The 16,721-nt window shown below is 41.1% G+C and overlaps 1 protein-coding gene across 8 annotated transcripts in view; it reads left to right on the forward strand.

Moving 5' to 3' along the window:
- The window catches only part of GBF1 (golgi brefeldin A resistant guanine nucleotide exchange factor 1), a 111,381-nt gene that overhangs the window by 78,681 nt on the left and 15,979 nt on the right, over positions 1–16,721 (forward strand). For all 8 annotated transcript variants that reach the window (XM_074830763.1, XM_074830764.1, XM_074830766.1 and 5 more), the window contains 14 exons: positions 1,651–1,786; positions 4,080–4,309; positions 5,026–5,194; positions 5,378–5,589; positions 6,271–6,369; positions 6,788–6,982; positions 7,375–7,561; positions 7,999–8,139; positions 8,697–8,785; positions 11,763–11,965; positions 12,424–12,547; positions 12,852–12,977; positions 13,571–13,653; positions 15,930–16,166. In XM_074830763.1, coding sequence (XP_074686864.1) covers positions 1,651–1,786; positions 4,080–4,309; positions 5,026–5,194; positions 5,378–5,589; positions 6,271–6,369; positions 6,788–6,982; positions 7,375–7,561; positions 7,999–8,139; positions 8,697–8,785; positions 11,763–11,965; positions 12,424–12,547; positions 12,852–12,977; positions 13,571–13,653; positions 15,930–16,166 — 2,231 coding nt within the window. The remainder of the gene's footprint in view (positions 1–1,650; positions 1,787–4,079; positions 4,310–5,025; positions 5,195–5,377; positions 5,590–6,270; positions 6,370–6,787; positions 6,983–7,374; positions 7,562–7,998; positions 8,140–8,696; positions 8,786–11,762; positions 11,966–12,423; positions 12,548–12,851; positions 12,978–13,570; positions 13,654–15,929; positions 16,167–16,721) is intronic.

Consider the following 16,721-nt stretch of genomic DNA (forward strand, 5'->3'; position numbering starts at 1 on the left):
TCTACAGAATTTTATTTTTAGCTGTGTGCTTGTCACAAGTGCTTGACAGAAGCTGTGATTTAGAAGGAGATTCTTACTGCAAAATCTGGAAGAAATAACAAGCAAAGTAATTCTGAATCTGTTGTTAATTAACAAGCTCAAGGAAACTGTAGCATAGCTAAAACTTGGGAATTAGTCATCAAACAAATAGAATTTGTGGTGCAAAGAAAAGCTGCACAAATGGTTTACTGCACTGGGACATAACATTTTCACAGGCTTTGTTTAAATGAGAAAAATTACAGGTCATGTACAGCAAGTTAGAATTCTAGCTGGAAAGAGGAAATAGATGGAAAAACAGTAGCAGAACCTAGAAGGTTTGTTGGCATTTAAGAAGAGTAGTAGCTGGAAGGAGTCAAGTTGCAGAAAAAGGAAGAGACTAAAGAATATTGCTGTCTTCTAGAGAATTTAAATCTGATACTAGGGATATAAGAAATAAGGAATATTATAGCCTAAAATATAACTTAACTGGGATAAATTTACGAAGAAGAATACCAAATAGGGATTGGTACTGAGTCTTGCTGAATGGTTTCCACTACATGTGAGGTATCTGTTCAGTGGTTAAATTTTCACCCCAAATTGGAGAGGTCTGACAGCATCAGAAAAGCTGACTGCAGCTACCAAACCCAAGAGTAAGTGCAAACCTGCACTTAGAGGCACTTGCTTTAGAAGAAAGCTGTTTTCAGGTCTGCCATTGTCAATTGTCCACGTGACTAAATATTGTTTTTAGAAGGTTTTGCAGCATCTGTGTGTGCCTGCAATAACAGCACACTACAGCAAGTGCCACACAGTCTGCATTGCTCCTGCTGTGAATCTTTTTTGCCCAATCAAAGATCTATATGAGAACTAGAAATAGGATCCTGGTCAAGAAGGATGTCAAGGGTTAGCTTAGATTTAGATCTGAAGAGCAGTAATGACAGAAGGCAGGTGAAAGCAGAATATGGTTTGTTTCTAAACCACTAGGGTGGTATTTGCAATGCGTCATGTATCAGGAGTGAGTGAAGTGTTAGAGAAACAGTTGTTAATAGTGAAAGATATCTGGAGGAAAGTGAACACGGTATTGCTGTGAAGAGTGAATTGAGGCAAGAGATACGTGACAGAGCTGCAGGCTGCAACGTGGGACTGGGTGCTCAGGCTTCCTTCTCAGCCTTCATGTATAGATGGTGAAATTTTAATTGAACATCAAACCTGATTAGTACTTGCTTATATACTTTAATTGGTGCCCTTTAGAAGTCTGGAAACATTGGCAAAAGTGAAGAGATTTGAGATGTGCCTGTAGGTCTAAAAGAATTCTTTATCCTAATGCAAATCTAGGAGGTGTTGATAGGGAAGAGGGAGTGCTGTGGTAATTGAACTGTTAAGTATATATTATAGCAGAGTAACTGCAGTAAATTGTCGCTTGATTCAGGCATGGAGTGTTGGCTAATAAGCTGGTAGTGGGGAGTCAGGGGCTGTTTTGCATGATTTTGACTTGCTGATTAATTTGTATGATATATTTAAGTGCTGTTGCCTGATTTTGAGGGTTTTGAGACAGCCTTTGTGGGTTGGCTTGTATAATCCATTGTGCTATGTGGTTTTGCTGTACTGATATTCTTAATGATTACTGGTTTTCAGTTGAAAATGAGAGCTGGAGGAATGAGCGAATCATCAAAATGGAAAAAGCAGAAGAGATCACCAAGGCCTCCTCGTCATGTAACTAAGGTCTCTCCTGGGACAGAACAACCAGCAGCTAATGCTAGTAACACTACAGGTAAGTTGAAATCTGTTTCCAGAGATCAGCATCCATTCTAGAGCTGCTTTGGAATCTGTCTTTATTGCATTTCTCTTAACATGTTGTTTTGCATTAGATTTTTTTAATTTCTCAGTGACTGACTCAGAGCAATAAAACATATCATAGCTTTTCAGGTCCATGAGAAAGAGTTTGAAGGAGATGAAGTACTTATTGGTGGAAGAAAGCACGGTCCTGTGGTTAACTTGACAGCATTTCTCTGCCTTCAGTGTGCCTTATGAGGTAGTTTGTACAAAAGGGAATGAGGATCTGGAGAGGTGGCTGAGGTTATAGGCAGCCATGTGGTGCGCAGGAGTTGGAGGGTGCAGCAGGTACATGGAAGAGATTTAAAACAAGAACACTGGCAAGAGTAGAGCTAAGGGGAAAGGAACTGGGGACGAGGTCTCCTGCAGCAGGAGACTGCTGACTTAAGTGACATATTCTTTCTTGTGTTCCTGAAGGGTGTGCTAAAGGGTGCAGATGTGGTGATAGTGAGGGAAGAGCAAAGTGTGACTGGTGAAAATACACAGGTGGAACTGAGGGATGTGCAGAAACCTTGGGATCAAGGATGGGTGAATGAACAGATCTCTCACTACAGATGTAAAGACTGAAAGTGTGCACCTGCAGTCCATGAAATTTGAATAAAAGGCTATGCTTATTAAGGGACAGGGAAATACGGGGTGCACTTACAACTGTTATGGGGAGAATGGAGGTCTTGATATGGTAAAAAGGCATGAAGAGTTATGCAGGGAAAAAAGTAGAGGGAACAGCAAAAATACCTGAAGGGGGATTGTTCGCAGGAAACTAATGGGCATACGCATGAATCCTTTTTCACATGCTTTGATTCAGCCTGCAGAAGTGACACAGTATGTGACTACTGCTGTGAGCTCAAGAGTGTAATGTGGGGGGGGCTTTCATATTCTGTTGTTGTATAGGAGTAGACTAAACAGTTATAACTGGTTTTAAGCTTTCCTCTGGATAAATGAGTCCCTCTGGCTGCAAAGTACTCTGTTGTGTACTGAACATTTTGGTGGCTCAGACATAAACATTAACAGTGAAAGGAAGCAGACAGGAAAATAGAAACAACAGTTGTGTAAAATACCTGGTTCTGACACTTACTCTGTCACAGGAAACTATTCAGTGTAGTGTGAACGATCCCAAATATGTGTCTACACAACAGCATGATTGGTGAAAACCAAGGAAATAATAAATGCGATCAAATTGTATGTAACTCAGAACATCCATCCAGATGAGAACTTATCTCTACATAAATCATCATTATATTTAAATTTTCAAATAGGTATTAAATTCTGTTAAACAGCATTATAACTCCTGTAGCATTTTAAAGAGAAAGTTGAATTGTGTTACAAAGCATGTCATTAACTCTGACCTTGTAGTGCTAGGTAATGTAGTAATGGTGCTTTTTAGGCCAGAATCTTGGCTTAGCAAGTGAAGAAGATTGCAAAACTGATCATGTATTCTGTTACATTTCTTAAAAATCAAGTAATATCCTGCTACATATTTAAGACATTTCCAAAAATCAAGTAAGCAATAGAACAGTACTGTGCAAAACCATACACATTTCACATGTAAATTCATAACAATTCTGGTTTGTGCCATTATTACTGTGCCCCACAGTATATCTTTTTAAATATTTGTTTTACATTTTGTAGGTTCTCAGAACTGTGAGAGCTGCAAATATGTGGGTTTCTTCTAAAGGAAAACTTAGATTCTTGGAGAATTGTCTCATATTTAGAAATAGTAAAAATCCTTCACTGCTGTTTCAGACCCATTTGAGTTCTATTGCAATTCCATTTGTTTAGGGAGAATTAAAGAAGTCTTGCCTTTCAATCCAGTTAAAATTTTCACTTTGAAGGAATAGTCATTCTAATTCTTGATGCAAGTCTTTAAGTCGTTATGCTGTTGTATCAAAGAGTAAAGTACAGTTTTTGGACTATTTTCAGATTCCTTCTTATTTATAGAAACCCTCTGCACCCTTGAGCTATCTGAATTACCTTATTTGCTGACTCTGTCAGATTCCAACTATTGTGTTTTAATTTGGAGAACTGCTAGCATCTCACCTGTTCATCTATTTAATTCTTTAATACCTAGCAAAAGAGCTTAGTTTATCTACCATCTCTGCATTAATGCATAACTGAGATCATTTGTAGTATGAAGTAGTGATCAAAGTAATTCTTTGTTGCTGTATTCTGTGTATGAATTTGTGGTTGAGGGACAGAATAATACTGATCTTTTTGCTTCTGTTTCTCATCAGCAAGTGGAGTTACTTTCATAGATGCTCCTTCTCCCAGCTCCTCTGGGAGCTCAGAAAATGTTTCATCTGTGGTCAGCCCTGCTACAGACAGTGGTTTGGAGTTGTCCTCACAGACTACCTCCAAGGAAGACCTGACAGACTTAGACCAAGTTGCTTCTTTGGGACTTAATGCAGGAATGCCTTCCAATGAGGCCAAAGTCACTGAAAATCAAAATCAGCCTGAACTCCAGGTACATGGATATAACTTAGAAAGAAAAGTTCCGAGTCCCAGCATAATCAGGTTTTGGTTTAGCTCACTTACTCTCTTTCTGTCTCTCTCTTTGGTCATATATTCTATTTCAAGACTTAGGGTCAGAATAAAACATTCCTCACTGTAAGTGATTTGTAAATTCACAAGCATTCAGTTTTTGTTTTCTCTTGAGACCATCCCCTTTGGCTCTGTAATTATAACTGTGCAGCTCAACAGTGCACCTACATAGCTAGTTGTACTCCTGCCAATGCCATTAACCTTAATTAAAGGAGAAATTGTTAGAGGGAAACACAGAGGAAATCTGCAGAACTCATTTTATTGTCTTTAGTGAACAATTTACTTGAGTTTCTAGAAATTTAGCTGTTGGTGTTTGTGCATGTGCATTGGTGTTGCTGTGAAGTATAACAAACCTGAACCAAGGCCTTTGTCAGTAAGTTTTCCTCCATGTTGTCTCCACTTCCCCTTCAACATTAATACTGTTGAGAGGATGAGTTAGAGCTACAGGGAACATTTCAGAGCTGCAGAGGCACTCTTTGCTATTAAATTTTGTTTTCCTGCTCCTCTTCCATTAGTGACCTGTGTAGTTTTAATAGTTCTGAATGAACATTGAACAAATAAACCTTTCTTTTAACTTGTCTAATGCTTGTTAACTCTTGTTTTGCTTTTTTCATTCTCAAATGACTGATATCAATGAAGAATGAAAGTCTGAGGGAGGAGAAGATCCAGTCAGCTTCTGTCGAGTCTATCCCTGAGGTCCTAGAGGAGTGCACATCTGTAGCAGAACATTCTGACTCTGCCTCAGTTCATGATATGGACTATGTAAATCCCCGAGGTGTACGTTTTACTCAGTCTTCCCAAAAAGAAGGTGAGAGGTGGGCAGTGTTGCTAAAGTCCTTCCTCCTTTCCACTGCTCTATTTCACTTTCTGCTAAGAGGGTGATAAGCTCCTGTTCCTCAATGGTCTGTAACAATTTCATTTGTAACACTTGTTAGGCACCCACAAAAAGCAAAAGCAAAGTTAAGAGTGCTAATCTCTCTTTTTCCTTTAGGGGCAGCGCTGGTCCCATACGGGCTACCATGTATTAGAGAGCTGTTCCGCTTTCTTATCTCACTCACCAACCCTCATGACCGCCACAACTCAGAGGTGATGATCCACATGGGGCTGCAGCTGCTAACTGTTGCCCTGGAGTCAGCACCCATTGCAAACTGCCAGTCCCTCTTGGGACTTGTGAAGGAGGAGTTGTGCCGGCACCTATTTCAAGTGAGTCTGGCTTATGCTAGCATGGCGTATGGCGCTGGAGAGTCAGATATTAATTTGCATCAGAGTCTATTAGAATTTAGTATTCTGAGGTTTGGCAGGTCACAGTCTTCAGATAACCTCTCTGCTGCATTGCAAGGAGACTTCTGAATTGCACCGGTGAAACGGTGCTGTTGCAAAGTCAGAGAGGTGGTCATGTGCTATTTTCTTCAGACCAGGGCCAAGAAGGATGAAGATGATTTGAATGACCTGTTACTGTGGGATAACAGTATGTTTTGATGTAATTGTTTTTGAGGTAATTATGGATGCAAGTTACCAGCTCAGTAGTGGGCAGAACCTTTGGAGTACCAAGCTATTAAGTGCACAAGGGCCATCTCAGAGGCCTGTCTTCTCCCAGGTTCTTTCTTCACTAAGAGGATCTGTGGACTTGGCAAAAGAACAAAATTGTAGTGGGAAAAGTGTTATCATAAGCAGAAGGAGATTAGGTATATTTGTCCTCACTAGCAAAAAGTGAGACCAGGAGGTTGAATAAGGGATTGGGTTTTTAAATACCATTGCTATAGGAGGCAACGTGTGGATCTCAAGGCTGTTGCAGGTGATGCCTGCAGTGCTACAGTACTGCTACTTATAGCACGTAATGACTAGCCTTTGTAATTCTTAAAGGGCTTTTTTTTTTTTGTTCAGCTACTGAGTGTTGAACGGCTCAATCTATATGCAGCCTCCCTCAGGGTGTGCTTTCTTCTCTTTGAGAGCATGAGAGAGTATCTGAAATTCCAGCTGGAGGTGAGTTTTTTTGAGTATCATTGGGTGCCTAGTAATAGTTTATTTGGCTTCAGTTAAATGCATATAGCTAGGCAGTAAGATACAGTTTAAATATCAATCTACCTTTGTACAAATGACACAGTGGGTTGTGGGTAGGCTGTGTAGGCCTTTTCTTGTGGGATAATAAAATGTCTTTGAGACTTTATACTGCACTGCCTGCCTTCATACTGGTTTTTTTTTGGAATGGTAGGTCCAGGTGCACTGAATGGTAGAACTATTTGAAACCTTTTTACAATCTCCTTCAGAATTAGCCATCATTAAAGATGGAGTGTCATATGGAAAGGTGAAGCTTAAATCTATTTCTGTAGTCCTCAAAGCTATTCACTGTCTTGCTTTCTTTTTTCTTTCCTTAAACTGAGCTGCCCTGTGTTTCTGCCAGATGTATGTCAAGAAGCTGATGGAAATCATCACTGTGGAAAACCCAAAGATGCCCTATGAAATGAAGGAGATGGCTTTGGAAGCCATTGTTCAGCTGTGGAGGATTCCCAGTTTCGTGACCGAGCTCTACATTAACTACGACTGTGACTACTACTGCGCCAACCTCTTCGAGGAGCTCACGAAGCTGCTCTCCAAGGTGCTGAACCGCGGGCAGGGGGCTGCCGGCCGCAGCAGGCAGGGGGAAGGGAGAGAGGGAGCAGCGGGGCGCCGAAGGGGCAGCCAGTAACTCAGAACAAGGGTAAGAGCAGATGCAGAACTGAAGGAGTGGTCGAAAGATTCGGACTGAGTAGTCTGTAGAGATGAAGAAGGCCATTTAATGTTTGGAAGCAGAAGGGAAAAGAGTAGTCATGATGCTTTAATAATGTCAGAGCAGATAAACTGTTAAGTATGTGCTAGAAAGCTTTGTGTGAAAATTTAGGGTGTTCTGTTTTATGCTTTAGGCTTCCCCAAGCTGTGGGGGAAACTTCCTTCCCCCATTATGGTGAGAGAGGCATGAAAGTTGACTAATACTTGCATTTTATTTTCTAGAATGCCTTCCCAGTTTCCGGACAGCTGTATACTGTCCATCTGCTGTCTCTGGAAGCATTGCTGACAGTGATAGATAGCACTGAGGCGCACTGCAAGGCCAAAGTGCTGAGTAATATACATCAGCAAGAGAAGGAAGTTGTCAAATCCAGACCAGAAACCATGAACAGCACCAAAGAAACAAGCAATAGTAAGACCCCTTTCTTTGATGTTTTGATACTAACCTTAGTCTTGTGCTCAACTTGCAGATCTCATTTTGGTAGCTGACATAGTAAGCTCCTTAAACATATGTTTTCAGTCTTCCTGTTGCATGTTTTATAACTACACACTGATGTTAATAACCTTGCTATTTGCAAAATTTACAGATAATTAAATGTGCCCCTCATGAAGCTTTATATAAAGGCCATGTCAAGACTGGCAGTCACAACAGAAAGAGGGTATGCCATGGAATTCATATAGACAAAATACTGAAGATACTGAGGAATCACAGTTACTGAGGGGAACTCCTTTGAATAAGCACATGTTCAGTTTAGAGTGGTCAGTTCATTATTTCTCTGTTACTAGCTTTTTCCTTGGCTTATGGATTTGTTTGTGTGGGGGTTTTGTTTTTGTTTTTCACTTCTACAGATAATGAGCGAGTACTCAGTGAGGGAAAATCTTCCAGTGCAGCCTCAGAGCCAGCTGGGGCATGTCCTCCCACCAGTGGATGCCTTATGGCTGACCAGATGAAGGAGGGCTGCATGGAATTGGAAGGAGGAAGTGAGGCAGGTAATAGTCTCCACGGTACCCTGGCATTCTGAGAGTGTATATGCTGAGAATGGTCCTGACATTTGCTGACTGGTCCTGCTATGCTATAGACCACTGTAGCTATTGTGTGTTCAAAATTAGAGGGAGGCATGTGCTGAATATTTGTTTATTGTATGTGTGCTATATATGCCTACTAACTGTTGCATTTCTTCTGGGGAGGGGGTTAGATCTCGTCGGTCAGTTTGGGGCAAAAGTGTGTGAAATTCATACCAGTGCTTACTATTTTTAAGGTAGTCAAGGGCTCTCCAGGGCATCAGTAATGTAGGTAGTCAAAATAGCCAGAAAATTAAATCTTGTGGGTGTGTGAAATTGTCCAGCAGAAGAAGCTACTATGCAATTATGCCGAAGAAGATGTGGCTGAGAGGAATGTATTAATCAAATAGTAGGAGTGTGACTGTCATTTGCAGGGCAGCACACTGCAGCAAGACTCCATGACTGAAAGTTGTGATAGGACACTATAGTGGGCTGAGTGCTACTCTGGGAATAGGTTTGACTGTAATGATGCTTTGTCTTTCTAGCTGAGAAGAGTATCCCCAGGAAGCCTACTCGATTTTCTTGTATCCTTCCAAGCCCTCAGGAACTTATGCAGATAAAGAACAAAAAGAAGGTATGATTTGGAATATACTACAAATGGATCTTTGAGTGATCTTCTTGTTTCCCATGCCATGTGAGCTTTGCATGACTGATCATATCTCAGAAATCTTAAATTCTAGTCTCTGCTGATAAGAATTAAATAGTCAGTTGCTGAAAATCCTGCTGCACTGCGGAGACAGCAGTGATTATTATCTGTTGTGGTTTAGTTGTGCTAAAAGTTGCAAGAGGTGTTGGAGAAATTTTGTGGCACAATTTGTAAGCTAGGACCATCTGATTTCTGGGTGGGAAAGTTGCTGAATCTAGTTTGCATTATATGGAGATGATAGGGTACTTTCATCAAAAATGGTGGATTCCCTATTCTTATCAAAGCTGTAAATGGGGAGTATACCAAGAGGCCTGCTATTCTGATTTGTTTATTCCCATGTTTGCTTTATCTTAAGTATGACTGAAAAGATTGTCTTAATTGTTGCAAAGCCATTCTTTGTCTAGATGTCTGTTTCCTTGAACCTCATTAATCCAAGTTATAGTCTAAACTTTGTACAGCTTTTCCATTCCCTGAGTAGTTCCAGTCTAGGTCTAGTGTTGACAAAGGCTCCATGCTGATGGCTTTGTATTTATCTGCTGTCTTGTGTCATCAAGTACTGGCCTGCCTGTTCACCTCCAGAGACAGTGGATGAATATGATAGCTGAAGTCCCTATGGGTTACACGGGACTGTATTTTTTTGATTGGGTTTTTGGTTTTGGTTTTGTGGGGTTTTTTTCATTCATGGATGGGCTTTGTACAGATTTTGTTCTTTTTGCACAACATGAGGTAGTTAGGTTATTTAGGAAGTGAGAGATTACTAAATTTCAATATGGAAATGACATTTATTCTGGATGAAACATGAGTGGCCGTAGTAGTTGTGGGATAAGGAGCCAGATAATATAGTCAGAAAATAAGTTAATGTCTGAACTATTCGTTGGTGGTACAGAGGAAGGTTTTTGATTTGTACCTGACTAAAAGTCTTCTGACTTCTCTCTACAGCATAGGTGGTTTTATTTCACATTATTGTAAGAGGCTGGTGGTTATATTTGTTTAAACTTACTTAAACAAAAATACTGAAGGAAGTACCTCAGATCTCTTTCTACTGCCATACTAATCTGTGCTTTGTGATCCACTCTGGCAGTCTCTGGATCTGAATGTAATTTAAGGCATTGATTTCACTCTAGAAAGTCTTCTGCAGTGCTTAGGAAGTCGGTTATTTACCTACAACAGAGTGCTGCAGTGGGATAATGCTAACCATCTTCCTGAGCCACAAGAACAGTGAGGGGGAAGTGACCATCAGCAGAGTCTTCAAAGGAATCACCAAGTTTTGGCATTAGCTAATTTCTAAGAAATGAATATTGATTTAGTTACTATTTCATTTGTAACCATTTGCTTTGCATCAAATCCAGTTTTCGTGGCAGTTTTGGTGATGGACTTTGTGTGAAAGTCCATTGTTGAGAAGGGAGCTTGCATAGTGCTTCCACTGTTGTAATGGAAAACTTGTAATAATGCTCCATCTTTGCTGTGCTGGAAAGCAAGGTTAGAAGAAATCAAGATCATTGCAGGTGGCTGAGAGTTCCTTAAAGAAAGTTCCAGGTGGTCCTAGAAAATGGAGAGTGCCTTACACTACAGCAGAGGTCAGAAGGATGTTCATAAATCTGTTAGTTTGCCCAGGGAAAATCCCTTCCTGACCCTAGATCTGCTAATGGTTTTGTTCTGAGCATGTAAACAGAGCACACAAAGCATTCAGCTTGAGCAATGTTGATGCTGACATGGCACCAGTGTGTTCTGCTTCCTTTAACCTCTGAAGTACTAAGCATTACCACAACGGGAAGGAGGGAAAAGCTAAATAAAAGCAGAAAACAAATTATGTATCAAATGGAAAGTTTTCTTCAATGTTTCCAAAGTCAATGACCAGAAGCTCAGAAGCATAGGACTGACATGATTATAAATGCAGTGCAAACTGCCAGCAGTCTGGTCTCCTTTCAGGTAGTCTTAAGGAATATAACCAGTCCATAAAATACCCTAGGGCTTGGGTTACAGAATTTAGAGCTGAACAGAAAGCTGCTAGCATCATACAGTCTCTTCAGGCTGGTGGCTTCTGAGGTACTGAGAAACACAGGGGAGCTAGTAATCATGATGGTCACGAATTTAGTTCACTAGGTCATTGCTAGCAGTTTGATCATGATAGGAGCTAACAGGGAACTTGACATTTATTCTGGTGCCTTAGTAAAGTTCATACAGTTGTTTGTGCTTTTAGTTTTTTTGAACACCACCAAGAACATTCAGTTAACCCTTTTTTAGTAAGGTGCTTTATTACACTGTGGCTGTGGTACTTTCCTAAAATAAGAATCAAGCAGGGCAGAGTAGTTGACTTCCCTTCAGAAATGCACTTGCTCTTCCCAGCCTACAGATAGCCTTATCATGCTGGAATACCAGATATTCCCGGGATCATGTCTCACTAGCAGAATTTTTTCTTGTTCTTAGTTTAAGCTTTTGCAGCATTCCTTCCTTGCACCTGCTGAATAAGTGCCAAGGATTCTTGCTGCATGTCTCCTGGCAGTGAGGTAGAGTACAATAGCCTGGAACCAGAGAGGACAGAAGAGGGCATGGAGCAGTGCTGCTGTTGTAACTGTGTAGAGTTGATCTTGACACATGTCTGGGGTTCATCAGAGACAGCAGGTGAGGCATTTGGGGTAGCAGGGCTAATTGCTCAGTGAAATGTCAAAGCTTTTCAAAGACAGCAACTCATGCTTGCTCTGTCCAGTATTATTTGATAGCCAATCCTTGTGCTGAATGTAGGTTTTCTGGCCTTGGTTAGCCTTCATGCTGGATTACACAGTACAATAAACTTGATTATGCTGAGGTTGATCTATTTTCTACTTTGCTTTTTGTTCAAATGCCAAGAACAATCTAAAGTAAGGAGTGCACTTCAAGCTTGTAATTATCAGAATGTCTCCTTCAGCTCCTGATAACCGGCACAGAGCAGTTCAACCAAAAGCCAAAGAAAGGGATACAGTTTCTGCAGGAAAAGAACCTCCTTGCCACACCCATTGACAACAATGAGGTTGCCAGGTGGCTACGGGAAAATCCTCGCCTGGACAAAAAGATGATTGGGGAATTTGTGAGTGACCGTAAGAACATAGACTTACTGGAAAGCTTTGTTGGGTGAGTATCTTTCTGTATCTCTTTAAACAGAAAGGGGTGGAAGTTAAGAGTTCAGTGATTTAAAAAAAGCAGTAGAACAGTAGTTCCTGGAGGCATCGGATTTGTATCCCTTGGTTCTCTGTGTACCACCATGCCTTAATTCTGTGCATCTCTTGATTATGGTAACATCTTAGATATGTGTTATACTATGATATCTGAGCTTCTTTCAGTAGGGCCAGTCTCTGTGAAGACTGGAGAGATGATTACATACATCATCACCTGTAGGACTGTTGACTCGCTCTTACTGTTTTTTGCCTATTCATGGTATATTTCTTCTCTCCTCACCCTCCCCTCTTTACTCTCTGTTCTCTGTGAAATCTGGTATTCTGATGCTGAAACAAACAAGATTGTAGTCACTAAGATTATCCTACCTTTCTCATCCTGTTTCAATTTCTCATTGCATTTCATTCTTCTTGCAGGACTTTCAGCTTCCAAGGTTTAAGGCTAGATGAAGCTTTACGACTTTATCTGGAGGCCTTCAGATTACCAGGAGAGGCACCTGTAATCCAGAGACTGTTGGAAGCCTTCACAGAACATTGGAGGGTGTGTACTTGGTGGGCAGAAAGCTCAAAACTGCATTCTTTCTTTGCATCCGCTTGCCGTGATGGACTTGTCAGATCAAACTGCCTATATAAGCTTACTGTGCCCTGCAGGCAGCAGCTGTTGTTTTGTAGGAGATGGCAGTGGCACATAGATATCCAGGGTGCTGTTCAGAAGCTGGAGCCACAGCCTGGGGTTTTTGTTTGTCCCGGAGGTGATTCAGTACTGTGGGTAGGGAAATGCCTGTCTTTGGTCACTGATATTGCTGTTCCTGTAGGACTAATTTGTGCATTCATTTGCCTTTCAGAAATCAAATGGGTCCCCATTTGCTAATAGTGATGCCTGCTTTGCCCTGGCCTATGCAGTTATTATGCTGAACACTGACCAGCACAACCATAATGTCCGCAAGCAGAATGTCCCAATGACTCTGGAGGTGGGTGTTACCATTGTAGGCACCCGTCTTCTCTGGTTTTGATAGCAATGTAGTACATGTTTTTATCTCAATGGCATTCGCTTTTTTCCCTGGCATTCATCACTCATGTACCTAACAAGGTAGTGCGCAGCACAGAAGTTGAGTACAGTTGGAGAGGGGAGCTGTGGGCAAGGGGCAAGTCTAAAGAAATACTAGCTTAGCAGATAACTTGCCAAGTTTGTCAAGAGGCTTGTGTATGTGAGCAAACTGTATCCTAAGACATAGTAAGAATGAGAAGGTTGTTGAACCACTGTGGGCTTCTAGAAAGTTCAAGTCCTTTGAGTGTCAATGCAGTGGTACAGACCTGTCATTCTGATGTCCAGCCTCAGCTAAGCATGTTATGTTGTGTCTCCATTATTTTCGTGTGAGCAGAGACAGGGGTTACTGCACACTACTGCCACTAAGCATAGCATTTAGTTTTTGAACTTTGAGGCTACATGTTAAAGAATGCAGAAAAATCTCCAGATCCCATGAAAAACAAGTGGAGCACTGATTCTAGCCAAGCAGTTAAAGCTGGAGATATTAGGAATTAATATTGGTGTAACTTTTTACAGGAGTTTCGGAAGAACCTGAAAGGTGTGAATGGAGGCAAAGACTTTGAACAGGACATACTGGAAGACATGTACCATGCCATCAAGTAAGAATCAACCTGACATGTCTTTGTATACAGAGAGCAAACTAGAGTTGTTTGGTGTGTGAGACCTCTAGAGAGTACAGAGAGAGACTCACCGATCATGTGCCCGTTTTCCTCAGACCAACTTCTAACTCCATGTGGGGCTGCGGTAACAAGCCTGTCACAGTGTTTGCACTGGATTTGTATCTTTGGATTCTTGCCCTGGTATTTTAATCCACAGAGCTTAAGCTAAAGTTAAAAAATACATTACTTCTATCCACATGCAGATCTTGCTCAGCCATTCTTTTGCATATGTGAAATGTGTTATCTAAGAAGGCTCTGTTCTCCAGATGAGGCCTTTAGACTTCCTGAGAACTTTTTATGTAGTGCTAGAGATAGTATCTCATCCCCAGAACAGCACTGGTGCCCTGACATAACATGTCTAGGTCTCAGTTTCATATGTTCTCCTTTTGAGCTCTTCATATGAGGCTGCTGTCAGCACCAATCTCTTCTGCTGTCCCTGAAGCTCTTGGCACACTGACCAGTATTTGAGGAGAATTCCTGGTGGCTGAGACCCTTTTGTGCGCAGACTAGCTCTGGGTGGGGATCTTAAAAATAGCTCAGAAATCTAGCCTATCAGTAAATCCAGGCCCAGCCAATTTGAAGCTGAGAGGATTACATCTCTGAGGAGACAGGATGTGACTGATTCTCAGCTGGTTTCAATCTGCAGTGGCTCAGGCTGGAAGCAGGGCAGTGTGATTAGGCTGACCCTCCCTTTTGAGCCTTCTCTGGGAAGGTGGGAATGCTGCCTGTACTGAGTATCTAGAAATTCTTCAAGAGATAGCTCTAGCTTTCAAATAGAGCTCTAGTTTTGATTGGTCTCTCTTCCCTGAGGGTGTTCTTAATGTTTTGAGTAGTAGCCTGAGAATATCCTCATATCTCTGTTATCTAGTGCCTCTGTCCCAGTCTATCCCCCTTTATCCTCCCTTCACCAGATACTTCAGCTTTTTCAGTATGTTCTGTGGCTAAAACAACTGTTACATCATTTCAGTATTGCTCCATCTCAGATAGATTGCCCCAGTGACATAGTTGAGATTGATGAACTGTTTGTTTTCTTTGTGTTATTAGGGAGGAAAAAAATCAGACTGTAATCTGTACAGAGTAGCGCATGATCTCTTCAGGATCTCAGCATTTCACTTTTGAGCACAGTTTCATTTCCTGAGACTTAACAAGTAAACCCATTCACTTGCTTCCGTTAATATTAATCAAATATGGATTCTCAGAAAAAACAAGCTATTGACTGCAAACATATTTTCCTATATAATTTCAGTGATGATTGCTCTTGTCAAAATATGCAGGTGCAAACATATTTTCCTATATAATCTCAGTAATGATTGCTCTTGTCAAAATATGCAGGCACCGGAAACTGAGAAGAGCTTATTTCTTATGCATAAATCAAGAGGGGGTTTTATAGTTGTTGTTAGCATATGAAAATTGCTTCTTTGGCAACTGAAGCACAGGTTTTTTTTGATTGTTGCTGAAAGACCTCTACTTTTCCGATCAGCTGCAATCTACTATTCTTAGTACATTCAAGACTCATGTTCAATTAGTTGGTCATTTGCAGAGGCTTTACCTTGTGCAATGTTACTGAAGTCTAGGGAGTACATATTTATGCTTGATATATTTTAACCTGGGATTGCAAGTACTACTTGGCATTAATCATAATTGTTTTATTATTGTATAGCCTTATCCAGTTAGAGTAAGGAGCTGTGCTACCCTGGTTAGGAATCACCCATCATACATTTGGTTTCTTGTTTTATCTTGGCATAATACTAATATTTGCATTATTCTTATACAAAGGTACTCATACCTGCTGTTGACTGCACTGGTATAACAATTTTTTTATCTGGAAGTAATGAGATATGTAGAGCACTCTTAACAGGGTGAGAGTTGGGATGGGGGGATGAAGCTATGCCAGTGTGCTGTCTAAAACTTCCCATCATGTAACTGCAGTATGTGTTGCGTTTTGCACTTGTAGTGTTAGGTAGCTGCTTCTTCAATACTGTCCTGTCACAGTTGCTGCTGGGTGCTGTTGAGAACCACCAGACTTTATATCCGAGATACCAAAGAGGGGCAGCGGAAGCAGGCAGGCCTAGGAAAATAGAATGTTTCAGGAGCTGGCAAAATCACACCAGAGTAGGTATCGCTTAGCTTTGGGACCATGTAATGAAAGGCACTGTGTAAATGTTAGGTTTGGCTCAGAATGAAAAATTCAACCTTTCTGCCTTCCTCCCTTGTAGAAATGATGAGATAGTGATGCCAGAAGAACAGACAGGCCTGGTGAAGGAAAACTATATCTGGAATGTCCTGCTACATCGTGGTGCCACTGACGAGGGAATATTCCTCCATGTGCCTCCCGGAAGCTATGACCATGATCTCTTCACCATGACGTGGGGGCCAACCATTGCAGCACTTTCTTATGTTTTTGACAAAAGCTTAGAAGAAACAATCATCCAGAAGGCTATTTCTGGTTTCAGGTAACTCTTGCATTCATGAAGACCCAGAAGAGTTAGGGTGGCCATTGTCTCCTGTTGACCTGCTAGAGACATCACAGTGAATATCAACTGTTACTTTTCCTAGCAATTGAAAAGCATTTTTATTGTGACCTGTGGTCCTCTAGTTTTGTTTTGTCATTTGTATTGATTCATTCCATCTTGGCTTCTCCTGGTTGCCACTCACAGTTTGGCTTGACTGCTGTGTGGTAGTAAATCAAAGTGCCTGGGGTATGTATTTCATTTAAAAGACCTGCTGACATAGCTGTGCTGCTTAGAAGTGAGGGGAAGAAGTCACTCTTAACGTGCATAGTGATGCTGGCAAAATCCCTGTATATGAACAAAACCTTTCGTGTATGAGGCCATAGCTGTGGCTGAATGGGATGTGGGATTTTTTTTCTCTTTTTTTCTTTTCCAGATGACCAGTATTCAAAAAACTTGCTATCTGTGAGAAACTGTATTGGAACAATCTTTGGTCATGCTTAGATCCAGACCAAATGATGCCTTAAGCATAGTTTTAAAGCTCTGTTAGTATAGTGC

This window comes from Strix aluco, chromosome 7 (assembly GCF_031877795.1).
Source record: "Strix aluco isolate bStrAlu1 chromosome 7, bStrAlu1.hap1, whole genome shotgun sequence".
Taxonomy (NCBI): Eukaryota; Metazoa; Chordata; class Aves; order Strigiformes; family Strigidae; genus Strix; species Strix aluco.